The 22,583-nt window shown below is 39.6% G+C and overlaps 1 protein-coding gene across 2 annotated transcripts; it reads right to left on the reverse strand.

Moving 5' to 3' along the window:
* Positions 1–897: 897 nt before the first annotated feature.
* Positions 898–21,384, reverse strand: EIF4E (eukaryotic translation initiation factor 4E). Of its 2 annotated transcripts, none has more exons than XM_041424462.1 (7): positions 21,263–21,384; positions 12,485–12,591; positions 10,791–10,886; positions 8,745–8,808; positions 6,722–6,835; positions 3,857–3,996; positions 898–1,935 (listed from the first exon to the last, which is right to left on the reverse strand). In XM_041424462.1, the coding sequence occupies exons 1-7, from the start codon at positions 21,278–21,280 to the stop codon at positions 1,821–1,823; spliced, it is 654 nt and encodes a 217-aa protein (XP_041280396.1). In that variant the 5' UTR covers positions 21,281–21,384; the 3' UTR covers positions 898–1,820. The 2 variants fall into 2 exon arrangements, with proteins under 2 accessions (XP_041280396.1, XP_041280397.1); XM_041424463.1 differs by lacking the exon at positions 21,263–21,384 and adding an exon at positions 20,888–21,029.
* Positions 21,385–22,583: the final 1,199 nt, after the last annotated feature.

Raw genomic sequence — 22,583 nt, forward strand, 5'->3', positions numbered from 1 at the left:
TGATATGCTCCTTATGACACATTTCTGAACAAATGTGCAAAAGAAGTGTTCAAGTCTATTTCAGCACACACACTTCAGTGCCTTCATCAGGCAGATGCAACTGACTCTTCACTGCCAGTGACTAAACTCGCTTTAATCAGTTATCACAAAGATCAAAACCCCAACAAGCACCTGCCTTGACACTTAGCTGAAGAAATACTTAAAGATCTTGCCAGGGCTATGGAGCCTATCACACACTTAAAAAACCAGCAAGAAATCAGCAATAAAGAACTGATTTTGCTGCATGCTCTGCTCTAAGAGGTGGAAAGAATAAGCCTCTCATCTTACGCTCAAAGTAAGTGAACTCGACCCTCAAAATCTCCACCATCCTGTGAACTTCCAAGTAAACTATCAGCTCTCTGGAGTAACTTTCAAACAACGAAACAAAGCTTCAACTACTCAGACACATGTAATAGCAACCTATCTAGATACTCATACTTTTATTTGTAGCCGTGTCTCTGGGATGCTCTACTTGTACTTTATGCATTATATCCTTAGAGCAGAATCACTCACTGAAGCACTTTTACTGTAGCTCCTACCTGAAACTAAACAGCTTTCTGTGTACCCTTAAAATTCTTGGTTGGGCATAAAACAAGTCAAAAGAGAAACAACACAAACCATGATCAATTAGACCAACCACTAAGAAAGAACATTAGCCACATGGATATAATTCCACTTTGATTTAGGGTGCTATCTAACAGGTTTATTAAAAGTTTCAACAGACTAGCTCCAGACTTTATCTTTCTTGGAAGACACTACAATAGAAGCCACAGTAGAGACTGCCTTGTCACGAGAGGTACAAATACTTGCTGTATAGATGGAGAAATAAAAGGACAAATCTAGTTGTCTAAAAGACAATTCACTGTACACATTTTATTTACAGTTTTGTACACTGTCTTAGTATGAATGGGACCGCTTTTCTACTTGAGCCATTTTAACCAAAGCAAAATAACCTAAGTAATACAAAGTGTTAAAATACAGCATAAGATACAAAAACAGACATACTATTTCTAGTAAGGAATGTAAATTATGGTGTTACATTAAAAAAAAAAATCCACATTTACGTTCAGAAAATCACACAAAAAGATCACTGATTTGACTGAAATGCATAAATCTGTAGCAAAGCTCTGATGTTACAAAAAAACCAAAAAATTACCAAAGAATGCACAAAATTTATGTTTATTCCACCTTTGTCATACTCCCAGATTCTTCACCAAATGTTACATGAGCAAAAACAACTGAAATCAAAATATCACTAATGTTATCAAATAGGGAAAACAAATAAATTAATCTAGCAGCCATCAGCAGAGGTTACAGCAAAGATGATGCTGTATAAAAAAATTGCTAGAAAACTGTATGCACCATACTCTTTTCCAAACCAGCAAAATCTTACTGCATACAATGCAAATGTAAAACAGAGTAATTTCCTGCAGGTACAGAAACACAACTTCTTTTCTGAATACTGTGGATAAACAAATTTTTTTTTTGCAGTAGTAATGTTTCTACCAAGCTATTACAGAGTGGGCCAGAAACACTTACGGACCTGGGGGGTGAAGTGTACTAAAATTCCGATTGGTAACGGTTACTTCAGCCAAAATAGAAAAATTGAACATAGAAGTACAAGACAAAGGCGAATGAGACTTCTCACAAATCTTAGCAACATTTAGATGGAAATCAAATTTAAATGTAGTCCACTCTGCTTTTGAAGAGGCTTTGGTTCAGCTCCCAATCTCGATTGCTTGACGCAGTCTCCTATGAAAGAATACTCAGAAGGTGTCGTCTTAAACAACAAACCTATTTTTAGTGGTGGAGCCGCTCTTAGTAGCTGTGTCTGCATGGGACTGATAACCAATCACTATCTTTGGAGGAAGTCCTAATCTTTCCTTGTATACTCTCCTGGAGAGGAAAAGAAATAAAACAACAGTTTAAGCAAAGTCCTTAGGAAGGAATTAGTATCAGGACACCTGCTTTTAAGATCTGCGGGCAACATTAAAAAAAGAGTTGCCTATTTAGAAACAATTTCTCAGATAAAGGACTTGAAATATGATTTTTCTAGTGTAATGCATCTAAAACCCACCTAAAGTTTTGTAAAATTACTTACCACATATAATAGGACATGCTCTTCCACAAAATAATTAACAGGCCTAAATAAATGCAAAACAGAGGCACTCTATTCTGCATTCATGTGAGCATCATTAAACCACAAAGCTGTATTTCCATATAGAGAAACAACACAGCTATGTAGAACTCATAGTTCACAATTCCAGAACTACTGAGATGATAAAGTCACCTGAACCAAAGAAAACAGCAATCCCCTGGAACAGTGAGTTCTAATCACCCCACACATGATGGCTGCAGAGAGTTGCTGTCTTTCTTTTAACTACTGATAGAAAGCAGACTCCCACAGACCTCATTACAGGCACCTTACCCAAGAAGCTTTAAGAAAAACCACCTTGGATCTTATGTCTTAAGAGGAAGAAGCAGCAGCACCTGCCTTAAACACAAACACACACACAGTGCTCCTTAGCACAGAGTGAGATGCAAGTCACTAATGGCCACTCCTGTCTATGGTTAGGGTAATACTGGAGCAAGCAGGCAATGTAACTTACCTTGGTACTTGTGTCAGTTTGCAAAAATCTTAACTTTTTCACAGTTCTCTAAAGGAGTCAACTCCTTAGTTAATGGTTAATACCATTCTAAAATGCTGTCTGATGCCTACTAGATTTATTGCAACACTGTGGTAGCAGAAGATGAATACCATACATTTGCGTGTTTATTATTAAACACTTACCACTGAAGCCTGGAAATATGACTGTATAATAAAATTGTTAGTAGAAGGCACACAGATTTATAAGGCCCAAAAAAAGGCATGTGTCAAAAGAGTCACCAGGTAGTGAAAAGAGTAATCTGCTATGCCTGACAGTTCAAGTTTGGCTTAAGACAGATGCACTAAGTCAGGAAGATAAATATTTTCATTGGTTTGCATAAGGTAAATGGCCTACAATGACAAATTTAACAGCAAGTTATTCCGAAGCATCACTACTACAGAATCCAATAAATACTTGTGTAATGAGTAATTTTAATCACATAATTGTGTAATAGTAACTGTGTAATTAGCAATACTTCCTACACACTAAAGCACAACATGCATTTTCCATAGCACAGACTCAATCTGAGATAACTACTGTTGCTTTACTTGAAGACTACAGCATGCAGGTCAAATAACCCACAAATCACAGGATTGCTTCATCTCTACTTAAACAGAGCCAAAACGTAGGGAAACGCCTGTGGAGTTTCACAGCATATCACTGTAGAGCTTTCCCACACCCCCCCCCCCCCCCCCCCCCCACCTTGCCCACCCCCTTCCCCCCCCCCCCCCACGCCCCCCAAATTTGCGTACATCCTTCTGTGCTTAAGACTTGCAGCACCTTTCCTTTCCAGTCTTACTTGTAAGCAACACTTTCCTGGAAAAAACCTGTATCAATGCTCTACTCTTACCGAGCACCCACCTTTACAAACTGTCAGGCTGGAACAGATTGCACATTACCTACAGTTGTTAATTACAATGTCTCATTGTGAAATGAGAATTTTTGCCAAGATTTGTGTATGGGCATCTGTTACTAACTGCTCTGTACTGCAGCACTACCTTCAGTGTAGTTTAGAAATGAAGAACTGAACACAATTTACACAGTTACTTAAGCTTGGGATACAGCTCTGCTCAGGCTCCACTTGCCTGAAATGCCTCCTCTATCAAGCTAACTGGCTTTACATGCATGGTTACACTCCATACAGCCGAGGCGCCGAGCACGTTACTTACCCTATATGCGTAACAGCATCCCTGTTTTCACATTCCGTTGTCCATATTGCTATTTTATCACCCTTAGTTCTAACATTAACAACAGCACCACACACATCATCACTGTAGTCATCGAATGACTCCCCAATAAGGCACAGCAGCTGTGAAAGAGAAAGCAGTTCAGAGTCAGAATCCTGCTCTGTAGGCAAGCACTCAGCGTACACAAGGACTGAGGAACACATTTTACTGCCTACAGCCACTTGCCATACAACAATCACTTTCTATTTATCACAGTGTCTTCTTCAAGTTCCAAATATTACAAGTGAACATCCTCCAGTAGGGTATCTTCCTTCTAGTCTGAATTTCCCATTCCTCCTCCTCTGCCACCTGCCGCAAGTTCTGACACAGCTGATCATTTCCACAGTGCTGCCTTCCACCCCATCCTCCCAATCCAAAACAAGAGAAGAATTAAAGCACTGTATTCTTCCTTCTACAGTACACTTAACATAGATGGACCAATCTGAAATTTTAGGTGTTCATATCCATTACCTAGGAAGAGTCTGTTAAGGACTATTTGTGCCACATCAGGTAGGTAAGGTTTCATTTCCATGCTGAAGTCTATCAATTAAGAAGTAAATCTGACTGCAGCCAGACACTAAGTGCTGTCGACACAGGAAGCTTCAGCATTTCTATAAACTCTGAAGTGGGTTTAATACAATGCACCAATGCAGGTGCACAAGTAACACAAGATTCTTCCTCCCAGGTTTCTAGCAGTGAAGCTTGGAATTGGCCAGGAGCATCAGAGCGAGCAGGGTCACAGCCCCATGCAACATGCTAACTGTGAGAGTGGTATTTAAAATCTTCAGCTTGCTACTTGTAAAACAAGCAATCCTGATATTCAGACCTAATAGTTTTTTGTGCTTGAGACAGATTCGCCTAGACCATGCTGAATTAAAGAAAAAAAAAAAATCTTTCTGCACACTGAATCTGCAAATGGACACTTGTTTCCTTCACTTGCACAGTACATTAAATACACTGTGGCTATGTCAGTTTTCTGATATCACTTATAACATCTGGAAATTCAACATGTTTGCAATTTCTCAAACAAAGCAGGTCTTCCAGTACCCATCAGACCCCCAAGGGCTGGCTTACTCAAGGAAATGCAAAAAGGACAAAGTGTGCTAATAAATAAATCAGGTACAACTAAACATGCTTTAAATGTTACACCCAACTGCAGGCTGCACACACTCAGAGTAATTCAAGCCATAAATGGTTGAGATCAAACCACACACAAACATGTAAAGTATCGATCAACTGCCTTAGTTCACATGCAAGCCAAGATGATTACCATGCTCAGTAAACACTACTCAGGTACATTTTTCATGAGTGTTGCACAACAGGGAAAAACGTCTCAAATGAAGTTTAGTTCACAGTTAAGATAATATAATTATAATAAAACTTTGTTCTAAACAGGAGTTATAAAGACTTTGATTTCTATTGCAGAAAACTGGTTGTACATAATTACTGGAATTAGAAGTGACAGGGTTGTTTTAGGGCACATATCACAGTCACCTGGGTATTTGGGCTCTGTGCCATTGCTCACTGCTAAGCAAAAAGCAGAGCCCTCTAGCCTTCAGTTTGCACAGTCTATCTACATGTTTCCAAGCCATATGTCATGGCTATTAGCAGTCAGGACTCACACATGCATTAGGCCAAGTATCTGCAGCAGGATGTTCATTTGCTCAAGTGCAGTCACACTGCCCGGTACTGTAATGCCCTCTTCAAATCACAACTACAGTGACTGCAAAGATCCTCAAAGTTCTGATATTTTGGACACCTCTGCTTTGATTCTGAAGGCCATTTCTCCCTTTCAAAGGGGTGCAATACTCCTTGCCTCCTACAAAAACAAGGACTAAAGATAGAGATTTGCCAAGACTGCTATGATTTGTCCTGTCTGCAATCCATGCCCCTAAATCCCAGACCGCACTAGACTGTCTTAGGCTATTCTGAGTCAGTTCCTAGACAACACATTTCTGTGATACATTTACTGCAATCCACACTAGAAATACATTTACCATTCAATTCTATTCCAAAGAGATAAGAGCAATGGAAAAAAGAAGTATTTTTATGGTGTGTATATACAAGATGAATGTGCTATTATTGCCTACCCCAGCATTAAGACAAATACAGAAAGAAAAAAGTAAATCTGAAAGTACCTTGTTCAACAAAGCCAAAACCTGAAAACTCTATTCACTTTTTAAAAAAGTATTTGTAAAACAAATTGTTTTATCAACTGAACCAGCAAGTTGCATTATTTTCACAGTAGTTCAACAGTAATGTTCTGTGCATTACATAGGAAAAGCTTAATCTGTCCTACAGAACTCACCCTATTGCTGCCTGTTACAAGGAAGTATTAAGACAGAATAAACCCACATGAAGATCACTATTGAAAAAAAAAAAATTTTTAAATACAGCCTGTCAATAAAACTCTACAGGACACTCTGCTGCCAAGAAGTGACAACAAAGCCAAAACCTGAAAACTCTATTCACTTTTTAAAAAAGTATTTGTAAAACAAATTGTTTTATCAACTGAACCAGCAAGTTGCATTATTTTCACAGTAGTTCAACAGTAATGACATGGGAAAAGCATAATCTGTCCTACAGAACTCACCCTGTTGCTGCCTGTTACAAGGAAGTATTAAGACAGAATAAACCCACATGAAGATCACTATTGAAAAAAAACCATTTTTTAAATACAGCCTGTCAATAAAACTCTACAGGACACTCTGCTGCCAAGAAGTGATAATAGCATAGCACACAAATATCAAACCAGTTAAATGTACTTTCACACAAACATAAGACTCCTGAGCTGCCACTGGTGCTTACTGTCTCTAGCCAGAAGCGATCAAGGTCACTTCGTCTCTGCTGCTTGTTTAGTGTAATTAGCCATCGGCCTCCTCGCTTGTTCTTTTCATCTTCCCACATGGGTTCAATCCCATCCTGCAAAGAAAGGCCACAAGTTAAATCAGACTCCATCTCTTTCTCCTAAAGAGCCACCAAAAGTCCAGTGGTAACTGGAACAGTTAGTTAAGAGAGAAGTGTACAGTTTAAGACACACACCAGAATGTCCTGAAATACTGTCTCACACTAATATCAAACTTCCAAAACAACAAGTGCATACTCCAGTGAATTTTTAGTTTTACAGAAGCATCACAGTCCAGGCAAAAAGTCTTAGCTACATATAACATAAAAAAAAATCCTAAGGCAACAGGCAAAGAAAACCACCTGCTTCGCCCTGCATGAAACCAGAACGTAGCAGCTAATTTTATCTGGAGTCCTTATTTTATGTCTTGCACTCAGTGCAAGATCAGCCAAGTGCTTCACTCATGCATACAGATTATTTCACTGAAATAGACACCTTTGGCAGTCTCTCTCAACGACTACCTTCATATACAAGGCAAAAATAGGAGGATTTTCATTGCTGGGGAGAGGGGGGGAAAAAAAAAAATCAAGATGCCCTTTTCCAAAGCAAGATCTGATTCGCATTTTGCCAGTGGCCCTGCACTGAATTAAATGATTCTGCATGTGCTGATACAGCAAAGCAGCCAGCTACTGCTCCTGTATCAACCAGCTATGCTGCACTTCAGAAAGTCATTAAAAAATAAGTCATTGTCTGGACAGAGGAATTCTGTTAAGAACTGTCCACTAAGAATTGCACAACAAAACTTATGGCTGAAAACTAAGTGTTCAACATGCAGGATGGAGTGGTGTCATCTCACTTTAAATGTAACACCCTCACTGGCAGCTGCAGAGCTTAAACTACTTCATCACCTTTAAGAGGACCTCTTAAGAGGTCACAACTGAAGGACAGCAGTAAGAGATTGCCCAGAAACATGAAACAGTTGCCAACTCTATACCTGTTCCATGAAGTTATATAATTATTACTGCTTGAAGACAAGCAAACACAGAACAGATACATGTACTTAAAACACAAATTAAGGATTGATGTAAAAAATACAAGCATTATCCATAGATATCCAAATCTCTGAAGGGCCTACAGCTTCTTAAAATTCTAGTAAGCTTGCTCAGTCACCTAGAACACCATTACCTTTCCAAACCCAAGCAGCAGAACCTCTTCACTACATGAAGCTGCACAGCTGGGTCTACAAACAGTGCACACAGGCTGCAGAGGAGCCCCAGCCTGCAGCTACATTTTATGAGCAAAGGAGGAACCAGGCACCACCACTTCAGGGACTAATCTGGGTGCTGGAATCCCAAAAGGAAGCTGCATGATAGAAGCACTACCAAGAGGTTAGGATTTGACCTAGAGCCCCAATTCAGATCTCCACCCCAGCTGAGGCATGATTTCATGTAACTTTCCCTATTCACTAGTCTGGACACTTCCTCAGCATTTTCTTATTGTCCATGTTTGGTGCACTTTTCTATTTCATGCTTAAGTAATACAGCATTTACCTGGTAGTATAAAAATTAATAGCAGTACTGTGCATCTGGCTAGCAGTACACCCATAAGGAACACTGAGCAACACAGCTGTCTCCCACAGGCATTTAAACTCATTTCACATCAAGTGACAGAGCTGGAAAACCTTGCAGATTAGCAAAATTTACACTTAATTGTTTGCACAAACATCTCATGTAAAACAAACACTAACAGAGTCACAGATTAAAACTGACTGTCTAATGTGTTAAAGCAAGTACTTAAAATTTCAGAAGTAGTGACAACCTGATTTTCAGACAATGTTTGGGACTTGCTCAAAAAAATTAACACCTTTATGACATACCCAACCATGTTCCTAAATGCCTTAAGTGAAATATTTGGATAGTGTCTTGCTTAGTCAGGAAATCATCCATCAACATCCTTAACTGAAGAAAAAAACGTTAGCAAGCCTACCTTAAAGAGCGAGTAGTCACAACCAGGCATTAAATTACTAGAGAGCTGGATATGGTTGTATAAACTATTGGAGGGAAAAAAGCAGGATTAGAAACTAAGCATTGTTTTGAGGTACAAAATTCTTAAAGAATTTAAGACCTATGACCAAACAAAGCCCAAAAATTAAGGAGCAATAAAGATATTTCAGAAGCAACCCTATTTCTTAAGTACTTTTTAACAATATAAAAGTATCAGTATTAAGATGCTCTTGGTTTAAAGCAGCAGAATGGAATAGGAACTCCACAACTGTTTTTAAACCAGGTTTAAATGCTTCTTTTAAACCTAGTTCTAAGGTTTAGAACTGAAGTTCAAAGTTATTCGAACATAAATTACTGAGCTTTTAGGGCAGCAGGCTCTGTGGCCAAGAGTATTCAGTGCATTAATGGAATAAGGATAACTGTTTCTATTTCTAGGGCTACTCATACTGCTGAGAAATTTTTTTTAGGAGAAATGCTCAACCTTGCTATTTGATACAGCACTCTAGGTATGAATGCTGTCGGCCTCATAATTCAAATCAAGGACTCAAAAGACAAGAACAGATGACAGACAATAAAATGTATATTCAGAATTAAATTTACAACTGTGCAATTCAGAAAAACAATCAAAGGAGTACATAGTGTCATCTCCTCAAACAAGGAGATAGATGCCTTTTTTCCACCCCTAACAGGTCAGACTTCAGAAGGAGACCTGAACATATTACAACAACCTGTAGCCCAAGACCAACTACTATCAAGGCATAATTCAGCATCAAAAAGAAAACTGATTACTGTGATGTTCTAACAATGAGAAATCAAGCACAGGAATTTGTAACACCAGTTACAAATTTAACAGTTTACCTCTTTTAAGTTTAGCTTGACACTGAGATTTTCTACCCAAAACAACACACTTATTTCCCACTCCAGCCACAAAGGAGGTGTAACTTAACTGCTGGTGGCTGATTTTATACCTTCACTGCAGACATCTAGATTATGCACTTTTTAATTACCAAGACTATCTTGGTTATAGAAGCTCAAAAACTTACCCTTAACCAACTTCAGTAGTGAGTTTCAAACAACTCAGCTGCCCATCACATACCCACCACTGTCAGCTGAGTGAAGCACAGTTTGCAGTCATCCCCACAGTCGGAATGGGAATGCTGGGTACGAGCCCAGAATCCCATTCCCTCTCAGGACTGCACCAATAAAGTTACTGAAAAGGCAGAACCATTTTTCCTCCTTGTGCTAATGGATCACTGATGGGTCCTGTTACTACACTCAGACCCCATCTCCCTCCACAGGGATCGCATCCAAAAAAAGTATGCAACAAAATAAGAACCCAACCACTCAATGTAGCATGAAACACTAAGATCAAACATACAATGCTTTTTTTTCACTCTCAATTTCACAGCACTTGCATTTTCTCCACATTTTAGCATTATGGCAGGTAAAATCTTGATTGAAGCAAGTGTTTGGAAAGCACAGGCCCCCCTTCAGGGGCTTTTTTTTGCTGTTGGAGCCTAACCCCTCTCACAGACCTTCAACTTCAAATGAAGGTCATTTCTTCTGTAACTGCTAAGAAATTTTTTTCAAGAATGCCATTCATCTGCATGAGTCTCAACTCCACACTCCAGACACAGGCACTCTTGAACATGCAACATGAGCCAGTGGTCAATTTAATCAAGAAGGAAAATGTGGGGCCATGGAAGTGGCAATCAGTTGGCCACCAGAATTTACAGGTTCATGTTACTATGAGATAGCTGCTGCACAAATTAAATGTTCTACATGTCTGTCACATACACATGAATATAAGCTGTGTTGCAGTGTTTCAGCAAGACAATGTGCATTTAAAGGATGAAGTACTTCTCCATTTGCATTTTCTTCAACAGTCTTCACTTTCAATTTTGCAAATATTTCAGATTACACACAAAAATTTGCAGTCAATGGAGTACTTTATAGGTTTTTTGACTTGGACCTAAGTTTTGCCAACAAATCCCAAAATTACTGTGAAGATTGAAAAATCTTTACTTACGCCCAAAAATCCTCAACAGTATCGAACTTTGAGATAAGACGAAGATTTGCTTGCCAAGTTTTGCTCTTGTCATTTTTAAAAAACCAGAGTGCCCATCTAAAGGAGAATAAAATAAAACCACAGAAATTAAAGTATATTAAAAATGTAATTATTTCTATTGTTACATTCAAACTAATTGCAAACCTTATTATGACCATGGAAGTCAGTTTTCATCAATAAGCTACATGATCAATTCTTTACAGACTAACAATGTTTGTGCTTTCATTACAAGAATAGTGGCAGACTTTATCAATCCATTAGGCAAATATTTTCAATAGCTTTGCAATTCTTTTAAGACTCTAAACTTCAGATGTTTCTCTTTGCTGTCACTGCTGAACTGCAATCCCCTACCACAAACAACTGATGATGGTCTAAAACAACACCAACGATTCAAACTGGGCTCCCTGGCCAGTAATTTCCTTGTAAAGGTTACATAAGCAAATTAGATCACTCCAAAGCTATGTATGACATGAAAGCTTCTCAAGCACTCACATACTAGGAAAGCATAAATTTTAAAAAGCAAGCTGCATTAAGCTTACTAATGGCAACCACCACAATCCCCACAAATTGATTGTCTCAAGTTTTTAAATTAGCATATATAAAGATGAGACTGAATAAAAAAAAAAATCATCTCTGCTGAGTACAAATATCAAGACAGAATTGAACCTTTCACACAAAGATGCTCTTTCTGAATCTAAAAAGCATCATTACAGCAATTTAAAATGCTGGAAAAGGATACCTAATGAGGCATTTAATCAAATAGTTAGGGTTTTTTTCCACTCTGATCATTTCAGCAGTGTTGAAATAACTCAGGTTAGCACTAGGCTATATTTATCTTCTCTGAGCAGAGAGCTTTAAGTCACTAGGTGTCAATCTGTTGTTTTGAGACCCTTTCTGACATTTCAAACCTAGTTTTAAAAGTTTACTCCATTCTAGTAATGGCCTCACTAACACCTGCAAAGAACTGTTAGCATCAATTTAGTCAAGGTATTTAGAAGAGAAGGAAGATGGAAGCTGAAAAGACAACAAGGAAAATGGGATACATGCAGCATAGCACTACAGGGAACCAGTGTTTTCCACACTTGCTCAAAAGTTAGAAAAAGAGTAAGGCATCACTTGGTAAAAGGTACCTGCCAACAGTAAGTACTGAGCATTCCACAGTAACTCATCAGCTCACTTGGAGAAAATTACTTCCAAGCTGGTCTTTTTCAAGCTCTAAGAGGGTTTGAATTTCTAACTTTGAAATATAATTTTAACTACAAGTTTTTACCACCAGCACCTTAATTACTTAACCAAGTACAAGGCAGAATGCAAGGTTTCCCAGCTCTAGTGGGCAGCAGCTTCACCTCAGCGTCAGCCTCTTAAAATACACCAGACAAAATCAACAAAAGCTCTGTCTGCCTCCAACTAAAAGCAAAGTCATGCTCTTTCAAAGTACCCGGATGCATTTTAAAATTTGCCAAGATTCTCAGCTTCTGTAACTGCATTATCTGAAGAAAATTCTAAATATTAACATCTGGATCCAACTCTCTGCAACCCCACTGCAAAAATCTTCAAAAAACCACTGAGAATTCTCAAAAGACTGCTAGAGAATATAAAGTCAACACGAGCTGCAAAGCCACAGGCATTTTTCTATCAGTTTCTGTACCATTTACCTGTTTTGTAGTGGATGTTTAATATACTGTTCAGGACTGGCAACCTCCTGACTAGGTGCTGGCTCAGTTTTCTCCTCTTCTGCAGGTTGGGGGTTGGGAGTGGTTTCCTGTTTGAAGAAAGGAGTTATTAATACATTCCTTCTCAATTTTTATTGAGGTAATTTAGTTCTCCAAAGTTACTTCAGAAAGGGTGAAGCGAAGAGTTTCTATAATTTATCTTGATTGTGGGCCCAAATCCCATAATGAAAGCACAATTTGTATCCCTTTATTCTTCAACATCTGAACAGGTCTTACAATAAACACTAACTGCAGGAATTTGCATGCTGCTGTTCAGTGATTTGCTTCCTATGTAATTCGTCACCAAAATGGTTTGCTATACATACTTGTCTAATTTTGAAATAGTTTTGAGTGCTGTTTTAGAAACATGCCATCTATGTTATCTAGAATATGCACATCTAAAATAAATTCAGAGAATAGTAACTTCAGAATGAAAATTATTTTTATCAGTTTCTGACAGCATCATTTGAAACAGGTGTACAGGCTCTGTTATTTTAAAAAAATCTATTCATACAAGTAGAAGATACAACTAAAATTCACAGATCTAAAATCAGCTACTGCAAGCAGCTAGAAGCCAAGCCAGTGCACAGTTATCTCCGTATTTGCAACATCATCATGAACCAAACAGCAGAATTTGAACACTCATCAGTTCTCAAATTTCCAACTGAAATAAATGCACTACTGGTTTAGTATGTATTAGATTGACTTCAAGAGTTATTCGTCAACTTTCTAGAGACAGCTCTAGAAATGTTAAATATACTTTAACACAAAGTAGTAAATTTTATTCTCTTTGCATGCAAACCCCCTCAGGCTTGTCATTCATTTTGAGAAGTCACTGTGTCAGATTTGAAATTCTAATGCCTTTCCTTCAAACCAGGGAATACAAAACTTTATTGTGAGGCCAGGTATCCCTGCCAGTTACCACTATCCCTCCCCAACCTGCAATCCATGCTACAGTATTACAGAAACACAGAATGAGGACCGTAGCTCCTTCCCAACAGCTAACACAAATTGCCTATACAGCTGACCCCGAGAAGGCTTTTATTTATATTACTGAAGTGCTTTTTCCAAGTACAGCAAACTCAAAGACTCTAGATGTTTCCAAATGTGGCAATATAAGAGTAGTATTTAAAAATTAATTTACATTTTGTGGTTTTAACAGAAAAAAATAACACAGGAGTGAATTAAATAATGTTAAGCAACTTAATTAATGGAACAGTTTACTCCAGACTTCCACATACATTTATCACACCAAAGCTGTTGAAAAGTGGATTTGAAATGATAACACTGTTCAATCCTCACAGACCCAGCTGGCAAACTCTCCTGGATAACACCTGAAGATCTGTCTTAACAGGGATTTTCTCTTCATTATCAATGAAAATGTAGCAATTATCAATGAATGTAGCATTATTAAGCATGATACTATGCTTTAGTTTAACAGCCCACCTAGAAAAACACCTCATGACATTTCAGAACACTCACATGCACCTGCATTCACAGTGAAGAGACTGACATGTCAAGATCTAACAGGAGCACTTGGCCAGTGCTTTGATTTACACAGTACAATAGCACAATTCCCTTCCTCGAAATAAAACTAAATGCCTTCTGAGGATCTCCCAAAGGGATCATCACTAACAAACCCACAGAAGCACAGTGTTGAAAAATTTGTCACATCCCCTCCAGTGCAATACTATAAAAAGCTAAGCAGACCTTCAAAAAAACATAGTAAGTTCTTCAAATTCTATCTGGAATAGAATTTCTAGTGTTACCCCCACTTATTTTTGGTATCATTCATCTTTAATCACACAAAACCATCCCACTGAACAAGTCAAGACAGAAAGTGCACAGAAACTGTACTATTCACCAAGGAAGCACTTCAATAGTTCCTCCTCCACATTATCTGTATTGTATTAAAAAGGAAAAAGTATAGACAACTAAAATTTAAGTGTGGTTCCTTCAGGGGCTTCTAACTACAAAATTCAGAAAAGTTACATGTGCAAATACAATAAGAAATATTCTGCTGATACTCTGGAATAGCACTAGGTTTTGTGATACAGCCTGCTTTCAGTCATAATACTCTGCAGCTGTGACATCTAATATTCACAACTGATTTACAAATGCTATTACACTAGGAATTTTAACTTCAAACAGACTCACTCTTGCTCAATGCAGATGCAGAGCATCTGCCAAAAACAATTTCAGCTGAGAATCTCGTGTTTGCTCAGCAACTAGCTTTCAACATACAAAGAGCTAATCCCAAAGTCTCCCTGGTCACTCTTCCAGAATTATCACAACTACATAAAATGGAAGAATCAATACAAAGCCACTGAGCACATGCAGGGCTAAATTGTTTCATAACTTCTAACAAAAGACTACATTAGAAAGGATTAAGGTAGCACATTCAGACAAAAAGAAAAATGCAACGAGCCTCAACACCTGCCTGGTACACTGATAATCATCCTTCACACAATTACATGAAATTCTGTTTTTGGACAACAAAAGACATGTCAGAAGACATCTGACTCAGCACATGCACTTTACCTAAGCCACCACATTATCAAATCCTTTTAGATGTTCTGAAAGCTACATGGCATTCATGAAAATCAGACTAACCATTATCCAAGCTCCTGTCCAAAACAAGAGAATGACAGCTCAGCTCCAAGGCCCACGCAACTATGACCCTGACCCAGGGCTGTGCCACTCCCCTCAAAAACTATGCCACCAGAAGAGACTTTTTTTCAGCAGCAGGCTGCCCCACCAAGGATAGCTACAGGCCTACACACAAAACTTGTTATTAAAGAACATTATTTCTGGCTGGCCACAGAGAGAAGCCTAAACCAGCTTATTTTCACTTACTTCTGTTTCCCACAGCCATCAAGGAAAACAGAAAAATAAGCATTTTAATTTTTGGCTGGTTAATCACTATCAGCTCCTCTTTCCTTTCATCTTACCTTTACCTCACTGCTCTGAGTACCAAAATGAAATGTTTCTATATCAAAGCACTTCTTGTTATTAGTCAAATAGAAACTATATAAGTTTGTTAACTGGTATTTAAAGTCCTGATATCCAAGAAATTCTACAAGAAACTGCATACAATTCTATTCTATAAATGCCACATGAATTAATGTCCACATTTTAGCAACTCACCGCACGGAACCCTGCAATTGCAACACCATTAACCAAAGTCAGACTGACTCCACCTGGAGTCCCTGGACTACTTTGTTTAAAACCCTTCATAACACTTTACCACTGCTCATAACTAATGTATTCTTTAACCTAAAATTGACTCTATACACTAAGTAACCACTGAGTTTGCTGCTTTTAAAATATAAGTAATAAAATAGGGTAGTATTACCAGATAAACTGGAAAGCTTCACAGGGCCAATCCCACTTCTCATACAAAGACAGCACACAATTAAGTGACATTCATTCACCACCCACATGGTTTTTGATGTAGGAATCAGCCTGCAGAAGTCCACGAAACATTTGCCTACTCAGCATTTAATGACTCTGTGTTTCTACAATTACTTGGATTCGGACACTTGCAAATTTAATTAGTGCTATTTACTCTTTCTCCACAGCACATAATGACAAACATATCCAAGAAAAGTGTGCACGTCACCAGGACAGGAAACAAAGCACTTGCAATAAAAACTGCTTCATCAGGTTTGTTTATTAAGGAGAACAAGCAGCTTGACTAGGTTTTACCAAGGGCTTTCAGATGCTGCCCAAACCACATTCATGTCATTAGCTGTCTACAGAAGTTGTTTAGCAAGTCCAGTTGGAGTGCAACAATTATTGCCCAAAAGGACATAACCTGGCACTATTACGTGCTCTTGGTGAAGGCTAAGAGAATTAGTGGAAGAGGCTTTCCAAAGTCTTCTCGCATTAAATCAAAATAAGTTACATTCTGGAGTTTTCACCTTCTTGTTTAGGGTTTCCAAAAGAAGGAAACTGCATGCCCCATTTACCTGATGTCTTGGGAAAAACAATTTCTACTATCTGCTGGTCCTTACGTGTCTTGTGCGTAACTGCTACGACACTACAGTGAGGATACCTTCCAAGGCACAAAATTCAAGAGCTATTTATTTCAAAACATGCTGGACAAAAATAAAAAAAAGATTAAAGCACACCCACAAGCAATTATGACATCTTGTAAGGAAACAAGCCAAGGGATGATTTGACACACAACTCTAAAGAAGGAGTGTAGAGTGGTAAAAATAATACGTAGTACATGTAATAGCAACTAGAAGAGAGGTACTAAGAGCCACCTGTTATCAATTTAAAAGTGTGAAGCAGATTTCCAGACACCAGGACAAAGAAAGGACTTCTACTTGTGACACAGCAAGATATAAGAGAGATCAACTATCCTAACTGCATTCATCATTACACTTAGAACACCACAGATCTTTAGAAAGGCAATCACTATTAGAACACAAGCATGAAACCTGACTTTAACTGAGTGATGTCCCCTCACTTTACAACAGAAGTGCAACACACGTACAGGAGAACAGGAATAAAAGACCAAGTAAAAAAGTCACATACTTCCTCCATGGTCAAAGGTTTTCTAGGAAATATCACCTCAGATTTAAAAGATACAAAGACTATTTACAGTCCTCTTGATTTCTGCAAAATGGGTTATATACACTCGAAAATGCCCATCAGATTTTCACCATTTAACTCACAAACTAGCATTAGCAAACAGCCTACAAGGAATATCAAACTACCTCAGTGTCTTTGTGGTTTCTGTAGCTGCCTAAGCAAGTTCCCCTTGTGCTAACACCTCTTACCCCAGTCTGCACTCTGCTGCTGCCTTTGCTACTGGAACACAAAATCTACCCATGGGATGAGTCTCCACATATAACATTCTGCCAGTTCTAAGGCACTCAGACAAGAAAACTGCAGGGGAGAACAGTTCAGATGATTCAAAGAACAAAAAGTCTCTAGTCTCCCCCAAACACTCCTACACAAAAGACCTCCATGTTTCCCAAGTATACTGAGTCTCTGGTTCAACAGAGAATTTCATATCTGCTGAAAATTTACAACACATTCGATCTTCAGAAAAGAATTTAATGTAGAATGTATGAATGATCAAGAGAGGTCTTCAAAGAAAAAGTACTGGATGTACTCCTGGTATGCCCAGTGACTGCACAGGATGTCATACATACAGGTTATCTGATGAACAGCACAGAGCACAAAAGAAACAGACCTCTATTTAAAAAAAAAAAAAAAAAGACTTAAACAGCTAAAACTTTTCTGCCTTACATGCACTATAGAGAATTCAAGGACAACTGGCACACGAAGGCCACTAACAACAGTCGTGTTACAGCACACTTACATCTGCACATCACTCACTCACACCTTCCTAACGCCAGTGTCCCGTACAGGAACAGGTTTAACTGCAAGAAACAAGGACTACTGCAAGATAATAAACAGTTTCTAAACTCAAGTTTATCCTTGACTATAGAATATTTCAAAAGTAAAAAATTTATCTGAGGAAAAAGTCACATTAATTCACATTTAAAGTCTGCATTTCTCTTTCACAATGCAGGCACTCTACCAACATCCCTTATTTAATGCTCCCCTCTCTCTCCTCAAAATTCAAACTAATCTTTACAAAGCTGCCAAAAGGGACACATTTTCCATCACAAAGTTTCCCACGTACCTCCACACCTGCAGGTAGTACCAGTAAAACACAGCTTGATTTCATACGCTATTTTTATGCATTTCTCTGAAATAAGTTTGGTATTTTATATGCTGTGTGAAATGTAATTATTTAAAATGGCTTTCAGAAAAGTGTTTATCTCAAAAACTTAACAAGATGTGCAATATACTCCTCTTAGAGGAAACTCCATACTCACCCAAATGTAATTTACAATCCAAAAGCTTATGATAAATATTCTCAATTATAAAACAGCATGAAAGGTACATCTATCCTGGTTAATTTCAGAAAATGCAATGAGCAAGCAACTGTGCTCACAATGCTGCAGTTTAATGCTATACTGACTTCAAGCAGAGCAGGTCACTGACTTCTACAGCAGAAATGCCCAGCAACAAGAGCAAGTCTGAAGTTGAATTAAACTTACATGCCACCTGTCTGCAAATAATGCAAAATAAATACCTTTCAGCCTACATTGAATTTTAGGAGCTATTATGAACTTTCCAGAATTTTAAGGTCCTACACCACTGTGTTTGTAACCCCTTGAGATAATAGTTTCACTTAAATAAAGTTTTGATTCCCACCTATATATGATTACCTTCTCAAACAAGCATTTTCCAAATTACAGATAAGTGAAATGTCACTGTTGTAGGCTAAAAAAAAGGGAGTTAAATTTACAAGAATTGCACTTATGACAATAACTGTTGTTAAGCAAAAATACAAAAGAATCATGATGCCATTTCCAATTTGCACAATGAGGGATTAGATTTCTACACACCTAGAAGTTACAGGCTTTGTGCAGATACATTTTAAAGTCACCTTTGGTAAATGATTGTTTACTAAAGCATTACTACTGGTTTTGTTGTGGACTTTTGCATGTGTGGTTTTACTTGATCACATTTAATCCTCAAAGGCTGTATGAGCATTCTAACAGGTGACACTTCTGCATAGTCTCAAAAATTAATCTGAATATTTTTAAAAGAAAAACCTAGACATCACAAGAAAAAGTGAGAATTTTAACTTGTCAGTGTTGCAAAGGTTTATGTCCTCCCTACAGTGGAGAAGTAAGCCACTGTGCAATTGCTCTGTATTTAGATAAAAGAGTCTTGCTTTTTTGACAACTGTTATGGACTCTACAGAACTCTCAAGTTTCTGTATTTGTTAACAATCCAAAACATTTTTCAAGCCTCTTAAGACTTTCAATGTACACTACTTCTGAAACCATGACAGTATTAGAAACACCACTGATCTTAGTAGAAGTCTGTATTAAAAGAACACAAAAGCCGAGCCATACTCAGTTGTATTTTCATTTCCCAAGACACATTCTCCCTCTCCCACCAGGAAAGCATTACAAATGACACCTCTACCAACGCAGGTCCAGATTTTGCAGGTGAGCAACAGAAAGGCCTCCCTATGATCAAGAGGTAATCCCTAACCACACATGCAATTAAATTGTTCAGCTGCAAAGCACGCAGCATTTCTGCAACACTCTGACCTCAGTCACTACACACATCTAACTTGAGGCTGGGGCAGGAGAAGGGAGCCACCTACAAGGACAATCAACAAAGACTTTGTTATTTACTTCAATTTGAACATAAGCAAGCACAGGTGATAGCCGACTCCTGAATGTGAACACACTGCAACTACTGCAGAACACTCAACAACTGCATTAATTACTTAAACTGTTGTGAGTGTTGCCCCATCTTCTACTTTTAAGGTTCAGCACAACTGCTCATGATGAACTGGATCTGGGCAATCAATCTTGCTGGGACACAGCATGACAAAACCAATTGTTTACTTTCTGCTACATTAGGCTCAGATCTACCTCAATGAGCAGATGGAGTTAATGGAGAAAACGGTGCAAAGGCAGTTTTTGTGCCAGCAGCACAGCAAAGAAAGCCACAAGGCCCAGGCCTTTAGAGTCATTTCAATTTCTAAACTTCGTATTACAAACTATTGCAGTTCCTACTAAGCTCCACAGTCACCACAAAGCACTGAACTGAGAGGAAGTCCTCATCTTCAGATATGTGGGCAACAACTCAAAGATTGGCTTTTGGATGTGAAAACAAGTGTTTAGCACTGGCTGAAGAACACGGGAAGGGTGCTGCTGATGGTCTGTCTTGCACTCTTAATCACTGACACGCTCCCTGTACAGAGCTGCAATGCAATTTATAAATGCTGATCTACTTCAATCTCTTCCTCATAGATTTAAAAAATGGGGTTTGGTTCACAGAAGAAAAGCATTAAGAGAAAAATCAGTGTGCCTTACACAAAAGGGCAAAATTAGTCTTTATATAAAGCCACTGATTGTCAAACTTGGTTTTCCTTGGTCTAATGTTACAAAGCCTCCCCAAACAGCACACTGGTTATTTAGCCACAGCTGGTGTGCACAGCAGCAAGACACCAGCCCTCTTTAACTGTGTTTTCTTGTAACCCTAACAGAGTCTTCTGCTGTCCTCTCCTCATGATACACAATCATGTGGGATTAGAATAACAACTGTACTTGGATCACTTCCAGCTGCTCCAGCTCATTATGGAAGTGCAGGCTGGGGCTACGTTTGTAACACCGAGCATAATACCATGAACATAACTTATCACCTGGAAAAAACAAAAAGAAACACTGCATTATCATGAAAGGTCTGAAAAAATTAAACAATCCCAAACTCTCAAATGAAAGATGACACAACCTGGCAAAGACGATTCCGTCTGCCGAGTCTCACCAACCGGGCTGCTGTCGCGGCTGCCCCAGGAGCGCACCCGTGATTTACCGACCCCGCGCTCCCTCACGGCCGTGCCTCTCCCCGGGGCCTCCGGGGCACGGCGTGCCGGGAACGCGGCCCCTGCCCGCCGCCGGAGGAGCCGCCCCTCGCCGCCCGGCTCGCCGCGGCGGCGGGAACCAACATGGCCACCCTGCCCGCCCTCCTGCCCGCCGCGCCGGGCCCCCGCCGCGCCCCCGCTCGTCGCGGCCGGCGGAGCGGCGCCCCGACGAGGAGGAAGAGATAAGGATGCGGTGGGAGGAAGGCAAAGGAAAGGCGGGCGGGAGACGGGAACGCGGCACTCACCGGCTCCACCGCCGCCATCTTAGAGCGCTCGGATCGCGGACGCACCGCGGGGCGGGGCGGGGGCGGGTAAAGGCCCCGGGCCGCGCGCGATTGGCCGCCCGGTGGTCACGAGGGCCCGGCGGCCGTTTGGGGCGCGGTGCCCGCCGGGAGATGTAGTCTTCAAGCGCGGGGGCCGCCGGGAACCCCTCCTACTGGGTCCGGGCAGGAAGGGGCGGGCGGGGGCGGGAGCGCCCTCTGGCGGCCGCTGCGGGAGCAGCAGCGCCCGCCCGCGCTGAGCGCAGGGAGCGGGCTCGGGCTCCGGAAGCGCTTGGGCCCGAGCACCGCGCTCTGCGGCCTCCTGCGCCCCGAGCACCGCGCTGTGTGACCCCTTGTTCTTTGAACACAGCGCTCTGTGGCCCCCTGTCCCCAGAACACAGCGGTGTGTAGTCCCTTGTCCCCAGAACACAGCGCTCTGTGGCCCCCTGTCCCAGGAACAGAATCAGAGGATCATTCAGATTGGAAAAGAGCTTTGAGAACACTGAGCCCAACTGTTAACCCAGCACTTCCAAGGGCAGCTCTAAACCGTGTCCATGTGTGTCACATCCACACGTTTTTCTGAACACTGTCAGCCTGTTAAACCAGGTAAACCCCGCCATGGGATTCATTTCAGTGCTGTCATTTGATTTGTATTTATCAAAGGCAAAAGGTTCAATAAAGAAAAGCACAACAAAAATATAATTAATTTCTTAACCTTTTGTAATAATGCTTGATGGAACAAATACCGTAACAGTTTTAAAAGTAAAAGAACTGGGGCATATCTTTATCCCAGGGGCAAAACAGAAATTGAAAAAGAAAATATTTCTTCCTAAACCATCTAATTTTAAATCACACTATGATGGCAAAACAAGAACATCATCCCTGAAATTTGTACATTCAGAAAGTACATTAAGCTTTTTTTTTTTTTTTTTTTTTTTTTCCTTTCTCCAGTGGTATACAGTTCATTTTACCTATTTCATAAAATTTGATTTCTGGCAATTCTTTATATATGGTTTGACGCAAAACAGTAATTAATAAATCTTCCTATTTATTTACCTAATAATGCTGCCATATAGATCTTATATTTCACTTTACTTGTTTGGCAGCCAAGTACATTCTTTGACTGCCTGTTTTAATCCTGCCTTTAAGTCTCTTAGCATAAATAAAGATAATCCACCCAGAATCATCTCCCTCCCTGATAATTTTTTCTTCATCTTCTTCTGTGTTCAACTTTGTACTTTTATTCTCAAAGAGCCAAGTGTGCAGACCTACATTTTATAGCCCTGAAGGTCATTTTATTGAGAAG

The sequence above is a fragment of the Onychostruthus taczanowskii genome, unplaced genomic scaffold (genome assembly GCF_017590055.1).
Source record: "Onychostruthus taczanowskii isolate IOZ18803 unplaced genomic scaffold, ASM1759005v1 scaffold82, whole genome shotgun sequence".
NCBI lineage: Eukaryota > Metazoa > Chordata > Aves > Passeriformes > Passeridae > Onychostruthus > Onychostruthus taczanowskii.

Excerpts from the sequence above, each read along its gene's own strand:
- EIF4E (XM_041424462.1), bottom strand. Across the intron at positions 8,809-10,790 it reads ACTGTTGAGGATTTTTGGGC|TTTATACAACCATATCCAGC; the intron begins GTAAGTAAAGAT and ends TCCCTCCAATAG. Across the intron at positions 1,936-3,856 it reads GATGCTGTTACGCATATAGG|GAGAGTATACAAGGAAAGAT; the intron begins GTAAGTAACGTG and ends TTTCCTCTCCAG.